Below are 21,133 nucleotides of genomic sequence, written 5' to 3' on the forward strand. Positions count from 1 at the left end.
TCTCATCATACATTTCATCACTTTCTTTGTCATCTGTAGAGCTAGTTGGCATATAAACTTGTACTACTGTGGTAGGCATCAGCTTTGTGTCTATCTTGGCCACAATAATGTGTTCACTATGCTGTTTGTAGTAGATTACTCACACTCCTATTTCTTTATTCATTATTAAACCAACTCCTGCATTACCCCTATTTGATTCATTGAACTATCAAATATTCATTGAACTATCAAATATTAACAAAGAAATTTCACATAACAGTAGTCATATGAAAAACTTCATTGAAAAAATTGAACTATATTTAGTAATATGTTAAGAGAGAATGAATAGTCTTATGACAGCTGTTTTCCATGTAGTAGTAACTTTGAAAAAAATTTAAGTAGCTTTCTTGAAACATTTAATAAGATGTATCCTCTTAGAATCATAGGTGAAAAATTGACTAGTATATTAAATGGAGAGTTCTGGATATAAAAAATTTCTAGTGCCAGGAAGAGGCAACTCCACAATGAACTGAAATATAATGAAAACAGACATTTTGCTGAGTATGTTAGACCTTATAAAGCTACATTTAAAAAGGCTGTGAAGGCCACAAAAAAATGGCACACAAACAATTAATTTCACGACATAAAAGTAAGACAAAGGCAGCCTGGTCTGCTGTCAAATCAGAGTTAGTTAATAATAGTGAAATATCTATGATTCCAGTAGATGATAGCTTTACCATAAATCCAGCTCAAATATCAGAGTGTTTAAATGAATTCTTCATAAATGAAGCAAAGTCCAAGGCATTTTGCTCTGATTTTTTAAACATAAGAACATTCACTGGTATACTTGGGAAGGCAGGGGAACAAGATCTGTTATTTAATATATAATAACAGATCAGGAACTCAGGAAGGCTGTGAGGGACACACACGTATTCAGGGGATTCTTTGATGACACTGATCACTATTTAATCTGCAGTGAAATTGGTATTATGAGGCCGAAAGTGCAGGAGGTCAGTCCATATGTAGGAGGATAAGAGTGGAGAAACTTCAGGATAAGGAAATCAGGCACAAGTACATAACAGTGATCTCAGAAAGGTACCAGTTAGTTGAATGTAGTCAATTACAGTCATTGGGAAAGGAATGGACAAGGTACAGGGACACAGTACTAGAAGTGGCTAAAGAATATCTTGGAACAGTAGTGTGTAGATATAGGATGACGCAAACAGCTTTGTGGAATGACACAGTCAAGGCAGCCTGTAAAAGGAAAAAGAAGGTGTATCAAAAATGGCTACATACTAGAACTCAGGTAGACAGAGAAAGTTATGTTGAAGAAAGAAACAAAGCCAAACAGATAATTGCAGCATCCAAGAAGAAATCTTGGGAAGACTTTGGAAACAGGTTGGAAACTTTGGGACAAGCTGCTGGAAAACCATTCTGGAGTGTAATTAGCAGTCTTCGAAAGGGAGGTAAGAAGGAAATGACAAGTATGTTGGACAGGTCAGGAAAACTGCTGGTGAATCCTGTTGATGCCTTGGGCAGATGGGGGGAACATTTTGAAGAGTTGCTCAATGTAGGTGAAAATACGATCAGTAATTTTTCAGATTTCGATGTACAATGGGATGTTGTTGTTGTTGTTGTTGTTGTTGTGGTCTTCAGTCCTGAGACTGGTTTGATGCGGCTCTCCATGCTACTCTATCCTGTGCAAGCTTTTTCATCTCCCAGTACCTACTGCAACCTACATCCTTTTGAATCTGCTTAGTGTATTCATCTCTTGGTCTCACTCTACAATTTTTACCCTCCACGCTGCCCTCCAATACTAAAATGGTGATCCTTTGATGCCTCAGAACATGTCCTACGAACCAATCCCTTCTTCTAGTCAAATTGTGCCACAAACTTCTCTTCTCCCCAATTCTATTCAATACCTCCTCATTAGTTATGTGATCTACCCATCTAATCTTCAGCATTCTTCTGTAGCACCACATTTCGAAAGCTTCTATTCTCTTCTTGTCCAAACTACTTATCATCCATGTTTCACTTCCATACATGGCTACACTCCGTACAAATACTTTCAGAAATGACTTCCTGACACTTAAATCTATATTCGATGTTAACAAATTTCTCTTCTTCAGAAACGCTTTCCTTGCCATTGCCAGTCTACATTTTATATCCTCTCTACTTCGACCATCATCAGTTATTTTGCTCCCCAAATAGCAAAACTCCTTTACTACTTTAAGTGTCTCATTTCCTAATCTAATTCCCTCAGCATCACCCGACTTAATTCGACTACATTCCATTTTCCTCGTTTTGCTTTTGTTGATGTTCATCTTATATCCTCCTTTCAAGACACTGTCCATTCCGTTCAACTGCTCTTCCAAGTCCTTTGCTGTCTCTGACAGAATTACAATGTCATCGGGAACCTCAACGTTTTTATTTCTTCTCCATGGACTTTAATACCTACTCCAAAATTTTCTTTTGTTTACTTCACTGCTTGCTCAATATAAAGATTGAATATCATAGGGGAAAGGCTACAACCCTGTCTCACTCCCTTCCCAACCACTGCTACCCTTTCATACCCCTCGACTCTTATAACTGCCATCTGGTTTCTGTACAAATTGTAAATAGCCTTTTGCTCCCTGTATTTTACCCCTGCCACCTTTAGAATTTGAAAGAGAGTATTCCAGTCAACATTGTCAAAAGCTTTCTCTAAGTCTACAAACGCTAGAAACGTAGGTTTGCCTTTCCTTAATCTGGCTTCTAAAATAAGTCGTATGGTCAGTATTGCCTCACGTATTCCAGTATTTCTACGGAATCCAAACTGATCTTCCCCAAGGTCAGCTTCTACTAGTTTTTCCATTTGTCTGTAAAGAATTCGCATTAGTATTTTGCAGCTGTGGCTTATTAAACTGATAGTTCGGTAATTTTCACATCTGTCAACACCTGCTTTCTTTGGGATTGGAATTATTACATTCTTCTTGAAGTCTGACGGTATTTCGCCTGTCTCATACATCTTGCTCACCAGATGGTTGAGTTTTGTCAGGACTGGCTCTCCCAAGGCTGTCAGTAGTTCCAATGGAATGTTGTCTACTCCCGGGGCCTTGTTTCGACTCAGGTCTTCCAGTGCTCTGTCAAACTCTTCACACAGTATCATATTTTCCATTTCATCTTCATCTACATCCTCTTCCATTTCCATAATATTGTCCTCAAGTACATAGCCCTTGTATAGACCCTCTATATACTCCTTCCACCTTTCTGCTTTCCCTTCTTTGCTTAGAACTGGGTTTGCATCTGAGTTCTTGATATTCATACAAGTGGTTCTCTTTTCTCCAAAGGTCTCTTTAATTTTCCTGTAAGCAGTATCTATCTTACCCCTGGCGAGATAAGCCTCTACATTCTTTCATTTGTCCTCTAGCCATCCCTGCTTAGCCATTTTACATTTCCTGTCGATCTCATATTTGAGATGTTTGTATTCTTTTATGCCTGCTTCATTTACTGCATTTTTATATTTTCTCCTTTCATCAATTAAATTCAATATTTCTTCTGTTACCCAAGGATTTCTACTAGCCCTTGTCTTTATACCGACTTGATTCTCTGCTGCATTCACTATTTCATCCCTCAGAGCTACCCATTCTTCTTCTATTGTATTTCTTTCCCCCATTCCTGTCTATTGTTCCCTTATGCTCTACCTGAAACTCTGTATAACTTCTGGTTTAGTCAGTTTATCCAGGTCCCATCTCCTTAAATTCCCACCTTTTTGCAGGTTCTTCAGTTTTCATCTACAGTTCATAACCAATAGATTGTGGTCAGAGTCCACATCAGCCCCTGGAAATGTCTTACGATTTAAAACCTGGTTCCTAAATCTCTGTCTTACCATTACATAATCTATCTGAAACCTGTCAGTATCTCCAGGTTTCTTCCATGTATACAGCCTTCTTTTATGATTCTTGAACCAAGTGTTAGCTATGATTAAGTTGTGCTCTGTGCAAAATTCTACCAGGCGGCTTCCTCTTTCATTTCTTAGCCCCAATCCATATTCACCTACTACGTTTCCTTCTCTCCCTTTTCCTACTACCGAATTTCAGTCACCCATCACTATTAAATTTTCGTCTGCCTTTCACTATCTGAATAATTTCTTTGATGTCATCACATTTTTCTTCAATTTCTTCATCATCTGCAGAGCTAGTTGGCATATAAACTTGTACTACTGTAGTAGGTGTGGGCTTCGTGTCTATCTTGGCCACAACAATGCGTTCACTATGCTGTTTGTAGTAGCTTACCCGCACACCTATTTTATTATTCATTATTAAACCTCCTCCTGCATTACCCGTATTTGATTTTGTATTTATAATCCTGTATTCGCCTGACAAAAAGTCTTGTTCCTCCTGCCACCGAACTTCACTAATTTCCACTATATCTAACTTTAACCTGTCTATTTCCCTTTTTAAATATTCTAACCTACCTGTCCGATTAAGGGATCTGACATTCCACGCTCCGATCCATAGAACGCCAGTTTCTTTCTCCTGATAAAGACGTCCTCTTGAGTAGCCCCGCCCGGATATCCGAATGGGGGACTATTTTACCTCCGGAATATTTTACCCAAGAGGACGCCATCATCATTTAACCATTCGGTAAAGCTGCATGCCCTCGGGAAAAATTACGGCTGTAGTTTCCCCTTGCTTTCAGCCGTTCACAGTACGGCAAATAATGGAGAAGTGTTACGAGTGGAACAGGGAATTGTATCTATGTTTTATAGATCTAGAATAGGCATATGACCGGGTTCCTAGGAGGAAGTTATTGTCTGTTCTTCGAGATTATGTAATAGGAGGGCAAACTTTTGCACGCAATTGAAGGTCTTTACATAGATAGTCAGGCAGCAGTTAGAGTTGACAGTAAATTGAGTTCATGGTTCAGAGTAGTTTCACCGAGCGAGGTGGCGCAGTGGTTAGACACTGGACTCGCATTCGGGAGGACGACGGTTCAATCCCGCGTCCGGCCATCCTGATTTAGGTTTTCCGAGATTTCCCTAAATCGCTCCAGGCAAATGCCGGGATGGTTCCTTACAAAGGGCACGGCCGACTTCCTTCCCCGATGAGACCGATGACCTCGCTGTCTGGTCTCCTTCCCCGAAACAACCAACCAGAGTAGTTTCAGGGGTAAGGCAAGGCTGCAACCTGTCTTCACTGTTGTTCATAGTATTTATGGGTCATATGTTGAAAACAATATACTGGCTGGGTGAGATTAAGATATGCGAACACAAAATAAGCAGTCTCGCATATGCAGATGACTTAGTTGTGATGGCAGATTCGATTGAAAGTTTGCAAAGTAATATTTCAGAGCTAGATCAGAAATGTAAGGACTATGGAATGAAGATTAGCATCTCCAAAATGAAAGTAATGTCAGTGGGAAAGAGATATAAACGGATTGAGTGCCAAATAGGAGGAACAAAGTTAGAACAAGTGGACAGTTTCAAGTACTTAGGGTGCATATTCTCACAGGATGGCAACATAGTGAAAGAACTGGAAGCGAGGTGTAGCAAAGCTAATGCAGTGAGCGCTGAGCTATGATCTACTCTCTTCTGCAAGAAGGAAATCAGTACCAAGACTAAGTTATCTGTGCACCGTTCAATCTTTCGACCAACTTTGTTGTATGGGAGCAAAAGCTGGGTGGATTCAGGTTACCTTATCAATAAGGTTGAGGTTACGGATATGAAAGTAGCTAGGATGATTGCAGGTACTAGTAGATGGGAACAATGGCAGGAGGATGTCCACAATGAGGAAGTCAATGAAAAACTGGGAATTAACTCTATAGATGTAGCAGTCAGAGCGAACAGGCTTAGATGGTGGGGTCATGTTACACGCATGGGAGAAGCAAGGTTACCCAAGAGACTCATGGGTTCAGCAGTAGAGGGTAGGAGGAGTCGGGGTAGACCAAGGAGAAGGTACCTGGATTCGGTTAAGAATGATTTTGAAGTAATAGGCTTAACATCAGAAGAGGCACCAATGTTAGCACTGAGTAGGGGATCATGGAGGAATGTTATAAGGGGGACCATGCTCCAGATTGAATGCTGAAAGGCATAATCAGTCTTAAATGATGATGATGATGAAGCAAAGTCAGATAATGATGTAGCGGAATGTATGAGTAAAGTAAATCCCTTTGGACTCCACAAAGAAGTCAAGTACCTCACAGATTTCTTAAAAAAAACCAAAAAAAAACCACTGTCAATAAAATAGCACCTCCACTAACCAAAATAATCAACTCATCTGTTGAACAAGGATGCTTTCCTGATGTGTTGAAGTATGCCGAACTCAGACCTCTGTTCAAGACTGGATCAAGGGATGACATGGGAAACTATTGCCATACTTCTCTTTTTCCAATCCATTTAAAAGTGTTAAAGGAAAGTAGCTACAAACACATTAAAATTTTTGCTGTAAAAATGATATTCTTATAAGTAACCAGTTTGGAGTCCAACCAGGATAAGACCCCCTTGGATACAGTGAATAACTTTATTGAAAAGATATGCAAACCATTGGATCAGAGAATTAACATTGTAGTATCTCTGTTATCTGCCAAAAGCCTTTAACTCTGTAAACCATGCCTTACTTATCTACAAATTAGATAAATGTAGGATTAAGAGCAATGCTCTGAAATGACTTACACATCATACTTGCAGAACAGAAAACAAAAGGTAACTATCACATCAAAGGCAGTTAATTATTATTCTGAATGGTTAGTTGATTATGTTCTGTAAATCATTTGAATGTTTTATGATTAATGTTAACATTAATGAACACTTTTATAAATGCATCAGTGGAATAGAAATGGTTTTAAATTAGATTTAAAACTTTGCTTCGCTACCTGTCAGACATTTTATGTGATTGGGCAAAGGACCAAAAATGCTTATTGCTGCATATTGAACTCCTGTCTGAGCCACTGAGAGCTTTAACAATGGGTAGTAAAGGTTGTTTTTCCCTCTAGTGTTGTGGGCATGTACATCACTGTTCTTCTTAAACTGTGATGTATTATTTATGATGAATTTCAGAATAGAAAATATGTATTGTGGTGGCATAGTTAAAGTGACTAGTTCCTTGAAGAGATACCAACATGACATCCATGGGTGAACGCTACATATTACTCATACTGCTTGCTTTTGTGCTATCAATACTTTATTTCTAAGTGATAAGTTACCCCAGAAATTATCCTGTACGACAATATTGAGTGGAAATATGCAAAATGTGTCAGCAGGGTGATATGTTTGCTCCACGATTAGAAATTATATGCAGAGTAAAAGTAGTTGAACTTAATTGTTTGAGAAGCTCAGTGATATGCTTCTTCCAGTTCATGTTTTCATCAATATGCACACTCAGAAATTTGAAGCATTCTATACTACTTACTGACTCCTATTCATGTGCAACATCAATTGTTGGTATGACTCTGTTCGTTGCGCAGAACTGAATGTATGCTTTTTTTTTTTTAAATTTAGGGCGAATTCATTTTCAGAGAACCACCTCATAATTCATTGGAAAATATCACTTAGTAACTCTTCTGTTGCTTTCTCTCTATTGGGATTTACACAGAAAGTTCCAATTTTGCTTGTTTAATGTTAAGTGGAAGACCGTTCTCATATATAAGCAATGTGAGTGGACTGAAAATTTAATACTACGGGACTCTCTATGTGATTTTTATGCCAGTCACTAAAAGTTTCTACCTTTCCAACATTGTGTAAATTATTCAGTATAACTGATTGCATTCTGATTGTCAAGTATGATTCAAACCAGCTATGTGTAAAGCCATCAATGCCATAAAACTTGAGTTTTTCTAAGAGAGTATCATGATTTACAACATTGAAGGCCTTAGAGAGATCACAAAAAATACTAACTGGCGATATTTTATTATTTAAAGCTTGTACTATCTGATGGTTTAATGTATAAATAGCATTCTCAGTTGAGTAACCTTTCTGGAATCCAACCTGTGATGTGCTAGGTAAACTGCTTCCACTGAAGTGTGTGCTACTTTTGATTATATTACTTTTTAAATATTTTGGAAAAAGATGTCAGTAAGGAAACTGGACATAATTGTTCAAATCTGTCTTGTCAAAAAAATGGCTCTGAGCACTATGGGACTCAACTGCTGAGGTCATTAGTCCCCTAGAACTTAGAACTAGTTAAACCTAACTAACCTAAGGACATCACAAACATCCATGCCCGAGGCAGGATTCGAACCTGCGACCGTAGCGGTCTTGCGGTTCCAGACTGCAGCGCCTTTAACCGCACGGCCACTTCGGCCGGCCTCTGTCTTGTCACCTTTCTCATGAAATGGTTTAATACTTGCATACTTTTACCAGTCTGGAAAATTTTCCTGGGCCAGTGTCGCATTGCATCTATCACTAACAACATTACTTATTAAGTTGGAACAATTTTTCAGAATAATCGCTGAAATTCCATCAATGTCACAAGAGCATTGGTTTTTTATAATTGTATTGAATTCAGGAAAGGATGCTGGTGCTACTGCTCGTTGCTTAAAGTTTTGTGGAATGACATTTTTAATATATTCTCTTTCTTCTTCAATTGAATCACATAATTCTATATTTGCTACTCCATCTAGAAAGTGATTGTCAAAAGTACTTGCAACTTGTGAATTATCAGATATAACCTTGTTATTTAGTTTAATTGTTCTGGTATATTGTGCACTGACCGGTCTTATGCACTGACCGGCTGTCCAGACTCCTGTTTGACCAATGTCCCATATAGTTTTAATTTATCTACATTATTTATTTCTGTCAGTACATGCATACTTCTGGATGTCATCTATTGGATATTTTTTTTAGGAAAGCAACTTTCAAATACTGGCACAAATTTACTTAAGAATAAATTGAATTCGTCATTAGCATCTCTCTCTACATATACCTCATATCATTCTACTCCTCTCAGCTCGCTCTTAAGATATTCTAGCCTGTTCTCATTAATAAGCCTCAATGCTACCTATGAACCTGCCTCTGGGTGTAAGGTGCTGTACTGTTTATTTCCATTAATTGCACACCATAATCAGTAATTGCTTCAGCCTGAGCGTGTCTATAAAAATTTTATCAGTCAGTGTCCTACTATTTTGCTGCACACAAGTTGAAAAACTGACTACTAAAATTAGAGGAAACATCCAAACAGTAATTCTAACTCAGCTTTCCTGTCTGTATTCGGACTGTCACCACCCTCTTGTTCAACAAACATCATTTATTAATTTTTGAAGTAAGTTACTAATTTGAGTGAGTGGTCACATTTTCACAGCACTTGCTATGCTGAGACAGTGGCACACTGCAGCGAGAGATAGCGATGGTCAAATTTAAATAACCAGTTTTATTAATAATACTCATCTTTTTGTTGCTCTTCTTTGTTGTGAGCTGAAGGCTTGATATCCATTTCCTTTCTTTGCTTTAACTTTTTATGATCATTTAGAGGATGACTGGGTTGCTTCAACAAAATCATGTAAACACTGGTGGACTTTCCAATAAATAACACAATATATATTGAGTCATTTCACTTCACAATACAAATCAATATAACATATGTTACTTGTACTCCATCCTTGCAATTCAAACTCATACAACCAACTGCACAAAAAACAAAGAGGTATCTCTAACAACATATAGCAAAAAATTAGTATCATACATCAATCAATTTATACAAAATCATCTTTGCAGCATATGTTTCATAAATAAAATATAAATAATTGTTTATCACTTTTAAGAAGTCCATAATCAACATTGTAATTATATTATGTGTTTATAAAAGTTGACATTTAAACATTTTCGCATAGCCATGTAGTAGTGGATATTTGGTTTTTATTTTTTTCAGTATGGTATTGGTTGTTTCATACGACTCAAGATTGGTTGGTACATTTATCTCCCCATAACCAGTTTTATTACAGTATTTTTTAAGAAATCTACATTGAAATCTTCTTCACAAACTATGAACTGCTTTGTCCTGTCTGATACGTAGTTCAATACAATACACTGATCCCCCAGAACGTTATGACCATTTGCCTAATAGCCAGCTATGCCCTCTTTTGGCACGAATATCAGTGAACACACATCGTGGTCTGGAAGCAGTGAGGCCTTGGTAGGTCGCTGGAGCTGTGCAAGTGTGCTGCAGAGGCCCATCATTAGAGGTGTTTGGTGCACTGTGTGTTCACACACACACTTGTACTCTGCCCAGAATTAAAGTCTGATGTTACTTCTACCAAAGTTTGCCACCTGTCCTGTTGTAGGAGTCTGTCCAGCCTAGGTCATCCGACATCTGTCATGAGGGGTGGCTGACCAACCCCACAATGTCTGAATGTGTTTTCACCTTGGTTTCTCCATCTGTTGAAGACATTCACCACTGCACCCCTTGAACACCCAACAAGCCGTGGAGTTTTCGAAATGCTAGTGCTGAGCCTCTGGCCATCACAACCTGCCCTTGGTCAAACTCGGATAGATTCTTTGTCTTTCCCAGTACAAGGACAGCATGATCACTGACTCTACATGCACTGAACATTTTCCTGACCAGCAGTCATTCTTTGCCAGATGACGCTGCTATCACCTGGATGGCTTTATGTTGTTGCCAGTAGGTTGGTGATCATACTGTTCTGGGAAAGAAAGAAAGAAAAAAAAGAGGGGGGGGATCTACAGCATATTCTGTGAGAGAAATGTTACTAGTCGATAGAAGAATTCATTAGGATCAAATGGCTATTTGAACAAAGGGATAATTTAGTATCAGATTTTTTCATTGCATGTATATATATGAAACTTGTTTTATTATTAGGATGTTTTTATTAATGTCAGCTGTTCTACAATTTGGTGAAATTTTACTACACTTTTGATGTGTGCCCTGTATAGGGGTCAAATGATTTAGATTGTGTATGTTTAAAGCTAATAAACTACAATTCACTAATTGAAGAGGTTGTGGCTTTCTTGCTTCAATTACTCTGGACTTGTGGTGCCCATATTGAACACATGTAAGAAAAACTAGGTTAGTTTACCTTCAGTTTGATGTATGAATTGTAGTAAGTAACCTAAATCAATCTGTTATAATATACCATTGAAAATGGCACTCTCTTTTATGGACACTTTGTATAGTTGAACAGATAAAAAAATACTCACCAAGTGCTGGCAGGAGAAAACATGTATAAAGGTTGTGGTAATGAGCATGCTTTCAGAACCAGTGGCTCCTGTTTTGGCAGAAGAACTGAAGAAGGATAAAGGAAAAGGACTGGTGAAGTTTAGGAAATTGGAAAAGTCACCCAGAACCCTGAGTGACAAGAGGTGTACCCATCAGTTGCTTTTTGGAGGTATCAGTAGCACCAGGGTTGGATGTGATGGCCTGGGAAATCTGCTTCTGATCTAGGTTGGTGGGGTTATTATGTCCAGTGAAGGCTGAGGCGAAAATTGTGTTGTGTTGCTGTAAAGATCAGCATCTGAACAAACACATTTGCTCAAATAAAGAAGTATGTCAAATGAAATTGACAAGTAGGGCAAATGGCAAAGCAGGATTCATTAGAAGAGACATGAAAAGCTTTAGAAGCTTGCATGATTATGGAAAAGACAAATGTGATGTATGCTAACAATAATAATCAATTTTTGAAAATGTAACGTAATTGGACTGATAAACAATCTACTCACACAGTGGCAACATGATAAAACATATAAAGATATTGAAAACTGCAAGCTTTTGGAGCCAGTGGCTCCTTCTTCTGGTACAACGGTTGAAGGGGAAGGAAGAGGGGCGGAAGAAAAGGACTGGTGAGGTTTAGGAAATGGGGAGAGTTCAGAAAACTTGCTCAGAACCCAAGATCAGGTGAGACTTATTGGACAGGATAGGAAGGAAAGACTGATTGTTGGAGACTGCAGTGGTCTATACTTGAAACCTTAGAGTTTGAAGGTGGAAGATATGGTAATAAACAAGACAGAGATTACTGACAAAACAATGTGTTTGAGTTACTTAGAGTGAAAAGTTAAGTACATTGCATGTTGTAGAGGAGAAAGGGGGGGGAGGGGGGGGGGGGAAGAAAGGTCAGAAAATAAAAAAAATACACAGGTCAGAAAATTAAAGATACTGAGAACAAAAATGGAGTGAAGAAGGAACAGTTACTGAGAAGCAATGCTGAGACAGAAGAAATAATGTAGGTTAAGACCAGATATGTGAGGAGAACCAAGGACATATTGTAATGACAGTTCACCCATGCATAGTTCTGAGAAACTTGTGTCTGGGGGAAGAATCCAATTGGCATGTATGGTGAAACAAGAAATGAGATCATGGCTGTCATGGTGTAGAGAATGCTAAGCAACAGGATATTATGCATTGCCAATGTACACCTGCTGCTTATTACCATTCACTGTAACTGATAACTTGTTGGTAGCCATGCCAATGTAAAAGGCCAGATAGTGTTTGCATAATAGCTGGTACATAACATGTGTCATTTCACCGGTGTCTATTTCTTTAATAGTATATTTTTGCCAGTTATAGGGCTGGTAAAGCTGGTGGTAGGAGGTTGCGTATGGCAAGTCTTACAGTGGATGTGGTCACAGGGGCAGGGAAATGGGTGCAGAATGAGCTTAGGTCTGACAAGGATACTAAGAATATGCAGAGGGAGACAAAGAGCTATGCTAGGTATAGTAGGCAAAATGTTAGACGAATGGACTTCATCTCAGAGCAAGATTAGAGGAAGTCATAGCCCTCTCAAAGTAGCTGATGAATACATTCAAGACCAAAATAATAATACTGAGTGACCAGAAGTGTACGCCCAAGATGTTTTTTTGGAGGGATCAGCAGTAGCAGGATTGGATGTGATAGTCCAGGAAATCTGCTTTTGAACTAGGCTGGTGGCAGTGACAGCTAGGATGAAAATGGTGGTGTATTGCTGTTAAGAGTGTACATCTGAACAAATGTGTTTCCTTTGAAAGATGAGATCAACATAAAGAAAAGTGGAATGGGATTCAGAACAGGACTATTCGAAATTTAATTGGGAGATTGTACTTGGAGATTCCATGAATTTTAACAGGTCAGCCTCCCCATAAGTCCATATGACAGAGATGTCAGCATTGTATCTAAACCAAACCATGGATTGAAGGCTTATGAATCACAGAAAGCCCCCTCCAAGTGACCCATGAAAAGATTGACATAGCAAGGAGATATCCCAGGGTCCACGGCCATGCCTCTGATCTGTTTGTAGGTCTGCCCCTCAAAGGTGAAGTAGTTGTTGGTACATATAAAGCTGATTAAGTTGAGCATGAATCAGGTCTGGAATCTGGTGGGCACTGATTAAAGAAATGTTCTGCAGCAGACAGATCATGTAATGTGAGATGTGGGTATAGAGGGAGGTGGCATTAATAGCGACAAGCAAGTTATGTGGTGGGAATGGGAGGGGCACAGATTTCATGTGATCCAGGAAATGGTTGGCATCCTTAACATAGGAGGGAAGTCTTGTACTATGGGTTGCAAGTGCTGATCAACTAAGGTGGATATATGTTTAGCGAATGCTTTGAAGCCTGCAAGAATAGGATAGCGAGGATTATTGGGTTTCTGTGTATTGAGGTGTTAGTCCTTGTGTGGGGGGGGGGGGGGCTGAGGATTTAAGGAGGGACTGCAGGTCAGCTTGAATCACAGGGATGGGATCTTGATGGCAGATGCTGTATGTAGAGGTGTCAGACAGCTGGCATTTACCTTCACTAACATACTCCTTTCGGCCAGGTATCGCAGTGGTAGATCCTTTGTCTGCTGGAAGGATAACAATGGAGTCATTAGCTTTTAGGGAGCACAGAGTCCAGAGGACAGATAAGGGTCATGTTGTATCGACATGAGGAAGAGTTGTGAAGCAATGGTGGATGTGAGGAATTCTTGGAAGGCTTGAAGAGATGATTTCAAGATAGTGGAGGTGGATCAAGTTGGGGTGCAGTTGGAACTGTTCAAAGGCAGGGTTCAATGTCAAGTTTGCTGTTGGAAATATTTTGGGATTGGGCTGTGAAGTGATATTTCCAGTTGACATTATGTGTGAAGGAAAACAGATCCTTCACAAAAGCAAAACAAGTTTAGGACTGAAAGTGAGACCCTTAGATAATTCAGGAGGGATGAGTGCCTTAAGTAAGAGGATGAGAACTCATGATCACAGGAACCAGTACAATCTTGCAGTGTTCACAACCTATCACTGAAGGCATTCTCCCCTCATGAATTATCTATATTATCTAAGGGTCTAATTTTCAGCCCTAAACCTATTTTTCATCACACTGCTCTGGTGGAGGACATACTTTCCTTCACACACAATGTCAACAGGAAATATCACTTTGCAACCCAATCCCAAACGATTTCTAACAGCAAACCTGACACTGGACTCTGCTCTGAGCCATTCTGACCACGATCTCAACTTGATACACCACCACTACCACAAAATCATTTCTTATAAGCCTTCCAAGAATTTCTAACATCCAGCATTGCTCAGATTGACCTAAAATCCCTCCTTGAAACCCCTGGGCCTCACAAGGACTAACACCTCAATCCATGGAACTTCTTACCTCACCCAAACCATGTATCTTCTTCCAAAGATCAACAAACCCAATCAACCTGGCCATCCCATAGTTGCTGGCTTCAAAGCACCCACCGAACATAAAACTGTCTTAGTTGATTTGCACCTGTAACCTATAGTACAAAGACTTCCCTCCTATAATAAAGGCACCAACCATTTCATAGATCGTCTGCAATCTGTGCCCCTTCTGCTTCCAGCACACACTTCATTTATCACCATTAATGTCACCACCCTCTATACCAACATCTCACATATGTAAGTGGTTTGCCTGCTGCTGAACATTTCCTCGATCAGTGCTTAGTCTATGATGTCCTTGGTGCTCACCTTAATCAACTTTATACTAACCAGCAGCTGCTTTACCTTTGAGGGGTGGGCACACAAACAGGTCAGGGGCATGGTCATGGGAACCAGATTGGCTCTTCCTTATGCCAGCCTTCTCATGGATCAGTTGAAGAGTGATTTTCTGGAATCCATAAATCTTCAGCCTCTGGTTTGGTTTAGATATGATGACATCTTTGCCATACGGAAGTATCGAGAGACTGACCTGTTAAAATTCTTGGAATCTCTGAATACATTCTGCCAATTAAATTTCACATGATCCTATTTCAACTCCCATGCCAGTTTCCTTGATGTTAACCTCATCATCACCAAGGGTCATCTACACACTTCTGTTCAACACATTAAACCTACTAACAAACAACAATACTTACATTCTCACAGTTACCCTCCTTTCCACGTCAAACATCCCTCCCAAAAAGCATTGGCATTCGAAGCAAACATATTTATTCAGATACAGATTCTTTACCCCAACACACCATCATTCTCACCACAGCCTTCACTGGACATAATTACACCACCAGTTTAGTTCAAAAGTAGATTTCCTCGAACATCACACCCAATCCTGATACTGCTGATCCCTTAAAAAAACAACTGAGGAGCTCACCTCCCATCGCTCAGTATTATCCTGGTCTTGAATGTATTAATCAGCTACTTTGACAAGGTCATGGCTTCCTAAAATCATGCCCTGAAATGAGATCCATTAAGTCTGAGATATTGTCCACCACGCCTAGAACAGCTTTTTGTTGCTCTCCCAATCTCTGCAGTGTCCTTATCAGTCCCACCACATAACTTGCTTGTCACTATTAATGCCACCTCCCTCTATACCCACATCTCACATTACATGATCTGTCTGCTGCTGAACATTTCTTTAATCTTTTATATTGGCAGGACTACCAAAAAGTTATAGGTTGTATACTGATAACACACAGTATTCTCTTGCGGCGGATGGTCTACAACATGACAGTCATAGCCTCATGTCATCTGGTTTCTTCCACCAGACACCAGTGACCCAGAACTCCGCAGGTGGGAACTGTCATTACAAGATGTCCTTGGTTCTCACCACCCACCTGGTCTTAATCCATGTTAATTTCTTATGTCTCAGCATTTCTTCTCAGTAATGATTCCTTTCCTCACTCTCTTTTTGTTTTTGATATCTTTTACTTTCTGAGATGTCTGTTCTTCTCAGCCCCAACCTCTACCACATACAACGCATTTAGCTTTCTGCTCTTATTAATTCATGCACATCATTTTGTCAGTAATCACTGTTTTTCATTTTACCCTTTCTTACAACTTTAGGCTCTCAGGTTTTAAAATCTCTTCTGGTGCAGTCCCTAATAATCAGTCTTTCCTGCCGGCTGCGGTGGTCTCGCAGTTAAGGCGCTCAGTCCGGAACCGCGCGACTGCTACGGTTGCAGGTTCGAATCCTGCCTCGGGCATGGATGTGTGTGATGTCCTTAGGTTAGTTAGGTTTAAGTAGTTCTAAGTTCTAGGGGACTGATGACCACAGATGTTAAGTCCCATAGTGCTCAGAGCCATTTGAACCATTTGAATCAGTCTTTCCTTCACATCATGTCCAGTAAGTTTGCTAACCTGTGGCTCTCAACGAGTTTTCTGAACTCTACCTATTTCCTGCCCCTCTTCCTTCCCCTTCAACCCTTCTGTCAGAAATAGGAGCCACTGGCTACAAAAGCTTGTATATTTCAATACCTTTATATGTGTTTTCTCCTGCTGCCATTTGGTGAGTATACTTTTTATGCATCCATTTACATTAGATGTGATACATAGAAAGATTAAAGAAGTCTTCTGACAAAAAGTAACTCTACGAATATCAGGAGATCAGTTGGTGAGACAGTGGAAAACTGAAAGGTGGAAGGAATATGTAGAAGATCTATGCAAGGGAAAGAAACTTGAAAGCAGTGTTAATGGATAGGGAAAAGGAAGTACATGAAGACATGATAGAATATATGATACTGCGAGAAGAATTTGACAGAGCATGGGAAGACGTAAGTTGCAACCAGAGACCAACAGAAATATTCTCTCTAAATTATTAAGATCTTTGTGAGAAGCAAAAATGACATAACTATTCCATTTGGTATGAAATATATGTACAGGCAATATACCCTTAGACTTAAAGAAGAGTGTAATAATCCCAAAAATTATTTACACACAAACAGAAAGACTAGCAGAGCTCAACCTCACGGAAGATTAGTTACAATGTAACAATGACCCATGACTTCTTTAAAATATAGATTGGAAAAAAATCGAACTTTCATTTATATCATTTGTAGATTTATAGGAAGCATTTCATAATATTGTCTGGAGGACACTCCCTGAAATTATCAAGGTAGGATAAAATTCAACTTGTGTAGTCACCAGATTGCAGCAATAAGAGTCAAAGGAGGTGAAAGGAAGGCAGAAATTGAGAATGGATTGAGAATAGGGTGTTATTCAATCTGTAGCTTGAGCAACTAGTAAAGGAAACCAGGGAAAAATTTGGAAAAGGAATTGAAGTTCATGAAGAAGAAATTAAAACTGAACATTTGCTGATGATACTGTGATTCTATCACAGATGGCAAAAACTTGGAAAGGCATGGCTACTATCTTGGAAAGAGATTATAAGCTGAACACAAATAAAACAAGGGTAATGTAGTGTTGTCAAACTGAAACAGGTGATGATGCTGAGGGAATTAAATTTGGAAATGAGATAGTGAAAATATGGAGATGAATTGTGTTATTTTTGGAGCAAAATATCTTATGATGGCAGAAGTAAAGAGGAAATAAATATAGACTGCATTAGTGAGAAATTCATTTCTGAAAAACGAGAAATTTATTAACAAGAAATATAAAGTTAAGTGTGAGGAAGTCTTCTGTGGAGGTATTTGTGATGAGTGTACCCTTGCACAAAAGTGGAACAGGGGTGATAATCAATACAGACATGAAGAGAACAGAAGCTCTAAAAATCTGGCACTACATGAGAAGATTGCTGAAGTTTATATGGGTAGATGGGATAATAATGAAGAGTTACAGAATCGAATCACAAAGAAAAATTTTATAGCCCGATTAAAACAAAGGATCATTTGACATGACACAGAGTGGGGCATCAAGCAATATAGGTTTGGTAATGAAACGAAGAGTGTGAAGAAGGGGGGTCTGTAGTGAGAAACAAAGACCTGACTGCAGCTGCAGTAAGCAGATTCAAGTGGATGTTGGCTGCAATAATTACACAGGGATGAAAAGGTTTGCACTGGATAGACTAGTGAGAAGAGCTGTATCAACCAGAACTGGACTGATGACTACAACACCAAGACGTCTTCAAATTGATGCAGAAAACGGCTAAAGTTATGAAATTCAGTTCTTTTTATCTAACCAGTGATTGGTTTAGGGTATCAGAATCCAGTCTCAAATCATTCAGGCAGAAAAAATGGTGTGTTCCATGACAGCACACAAAACATCTTAATATTGTACATACTTGTGTCTAAGTCAAGTTTCTCAGTGCCATTGGCAGGACAAACATACACAGGTTGCACTGTGATGTAATACACCATTTCTCCTGTTTAGATGACTTGAGAATGGTTCTAGGACACAAAACCAATCATCAATTAAATAAAAAAAACTGAATTTTGCAACTTCGGCTGATTTCTACATCGAACTGGTTAACACAAGTTCATCATTAGAATTAAATTATTTTCCTCCATAATATGTTCAAAACTTCAACATGTCTATCAGCTTTCTCTACTAGCTGACTGGCGGCTTTATTTCTTCAACATTTTCTCATTAATACATGTTCTAGATGCATGAATAAACTATAAAGCACAACATTTTCAAAATGAATTGGAAGTCAGATTTTAAGAAAAGTAACTCATATCCAGGTGGTTCATTGTGACTCAGATATTTCGCGGCTTCCATATGTCACTTAAGACAAACATCAGGATGGTTCTTTTAACAGACCTAGAGCAAATTTTGTCCACCATGCAGAAAAGCTGAGACAGTTCTTCATCTTTAAGATGCCTCTGCTAGTGGGATATTAAACTACTGTATCAGGTATGAATGCTAATCTTTTTTCAGTATCACGATGAACACAAAACCTGGATTTTATACTAGATCCTGTGAAGTCACAGTTCAACATCAGGTCACACCGAAAGTTGAACATTGGACATCTTCTTGAAACAGTTTCTTCAAAACATCTTAGCAGTGTCCAATTCTTGTATGAAAAAAGAACAGATAAAGACCTTAAATGCCTTTATGCAACACAAAAACTTACAAAAATACTTCCACCTGAAATAAAACAAAAATTAGTGAAGTTCAAACCTTTAATAGTGTCATACACATCAACACAACACAAATAGTGAGAAGTCCAAACAATTCAAGTTAGCTATGAATACTTGTGTAAGTTATGAGTGCAACATTTAGGTTGTTTTATCATATCAGTCCTTCCTGTATTCAGTCAGGTTGGCTGCAACCAGATAGGTTGAGCCATATTCACGTTTTGTTCACTTCATCAGTTTCTTAGTCACTGGTGTCCCTCAGCACCTCTCCTCACATATCAGATAACCATCATCTTTCCATAGCTGCATCACCAAATCGAATATGTCCAACATCTTGTGTAACACTAAATCTCCTTCTCCATTTCAGCCACATGTGTGGAACAATTACCCTGTAACCTACATCTTATTCTAAATCACTCTGAATTCAAGAGAAGATTAAAGCCTTAGCTGCTATCATTACTACAGGTTCCCCTCTAGGCAAAACCCAACTGCCTTCTGTCCATCCCACAAGGAACCAGGATGTCTGTCACAGTGTAAATCCCTATATTTTCCTCAAGCCTTTCTATTTATGTTCTTTCCTTCTGTATCATCTGCTAATCTTACTCAATTGTTCCTCTTTCTTCTTCTGACCAATCATCTTCTTCTCCATATTGATTCCTCCTGTACTGGTAGATGTTGCTACTCACATTCAACAAGAATATAATAAGGAAGTTGCTGCCTTTTCTTAAATTTCATATATATTCAGTATTACACATAATGTTAGTATTATAATAATAATTATTATCATTATGACTTATACTTTTCATGTGCTATATAAATTGCAATACTGTCTTGTTAAATGATGTCTGGTAAGATGTGAGAAGGGATCTGAAGGCTCTAATCTTATCAGGAGAAATAAATAGATAAATAAATAAATTCTAACCTCATTTCTATCTAAGAGGAACTAATGACCTGGTTGAACCACTTAAATGTATCACTGCAAGCAGCTTTTGACTTGTTAAAGATACAGTAACTGTAAAATTTCTTCACCAGACAAATAGTGACCAAACAATAAATAAGAAAAATAGATTGTTCTTTGTTTCTTGAGCTTCTGGTCACTATTCCATGTGAAAGAAGATTATAAAAGTGTTTAATAAGAGAAGAGTTAGGTGATTAAATTAGTTGCCTCACCCTGTGTAGCAGTAAAGTTAAATTCATAACTAACAGCATGGTGACGGCAAGCACTTAAGTTTTCTGTGAATACAATAAGCAGCTGAATTACTGCTTAGTGAAAAAAATTCTGTGTTTAAATGAATGTTCAGTATTGGTAAATTAATATTCTATTTGTTTCATTTATTTTTCAGAATAGTAAGTTTAAAATTATTACCCTTTGTAATTCAAGCTGTTGTCTTTCAAGTGAGAACACATGGTTGTCTTCATTGGCTAATGCCCTCTCTGCTTGACTGACACGGAACTGCAACATATTTACTTCTAGTTGTCGTTCCTGGGAACGTTCCTTCAATACCATCAGCTGGCGCTGACCACCCTCTGCAAGATGTGCTGCATCCCTTCGCCTTCCCTGTAACCTTTCTAGTTCTGCAGTATGCTTGGTAACCTCAGTTGTCAGTCCATGAACACTCTTCTGTAAAGTTTTATACAAATTATTAACCAAGGAACAACTGAATGAATAATCAATAGCTGTGATGATATGTCCTAAGGATAATGATAATAATGGGTATTTAAAATTTATCATCATTTATGAAAAATGTAAAATAGTAACATGTAAGGCCTTATATTAATTATACATTTCTTGAAGGTTAGTTTAAACTTTTTCTGTCAAGTAACTGGAACAGGTACTTAATACATATAGCAACTGCTACGCAATTGGTCATGTTGCAAACACTGTCAATGATCATAAAATAAAAGTGAAGTGAGAAATGGGTTATTTTCACTCCTTTTAAGTATGTTATGTGGTGAGCCAGCTTTTACTACCACACCCAAGCTCTAAGTTCAGGGTGTAGGCTCAG

General features: G+C 38.6%; 1 protein-coding gene across 5 annotated transcripts in view; it reads right to left on the reverse strand.

Moving 5' to 3' along the window:
- Window positions 1-21,133, reverse strand: part of LOC126458565 (coiled-coil domain-containing protein 39) — a 502,134-nt gene that overhangs the window by 103,534 nt on the left and 377,467 nt on the right. For all 5 annotated transcript variants that reach the window (XR_007585661.1, XM_050095693.1, XM_050095694.1 and 2 more), the window contains one exon: window positions 20,494-20,748. Coding sequence is in view for 4 of the 5 variants with exons in the window: in XM_050095693.1 (XP_049951650.1) it covers window positions 20,494-20,748 (255 nt within the window). In the remaining variant the exon portion in view is untranslated. The remainder of the gene's footprint in view (window positions 1-20,493; window positions 20,749-21,133) is intronic.

This window comes from Schistocerca serialis, chromosome 2, assembly GCF_023864345.2.
Source record: "Schistocerca serialis cubense isolate TAMUIC-IGC-003099 chromosome 2, iqSchSeri2.2, whole genome shotgun sequence".
NCBI lineage: Eukaryota > Metazoa > Arthropoda > Insecta > Orthoptera > Acrididae > Schistocerca > Schistocerca serialis.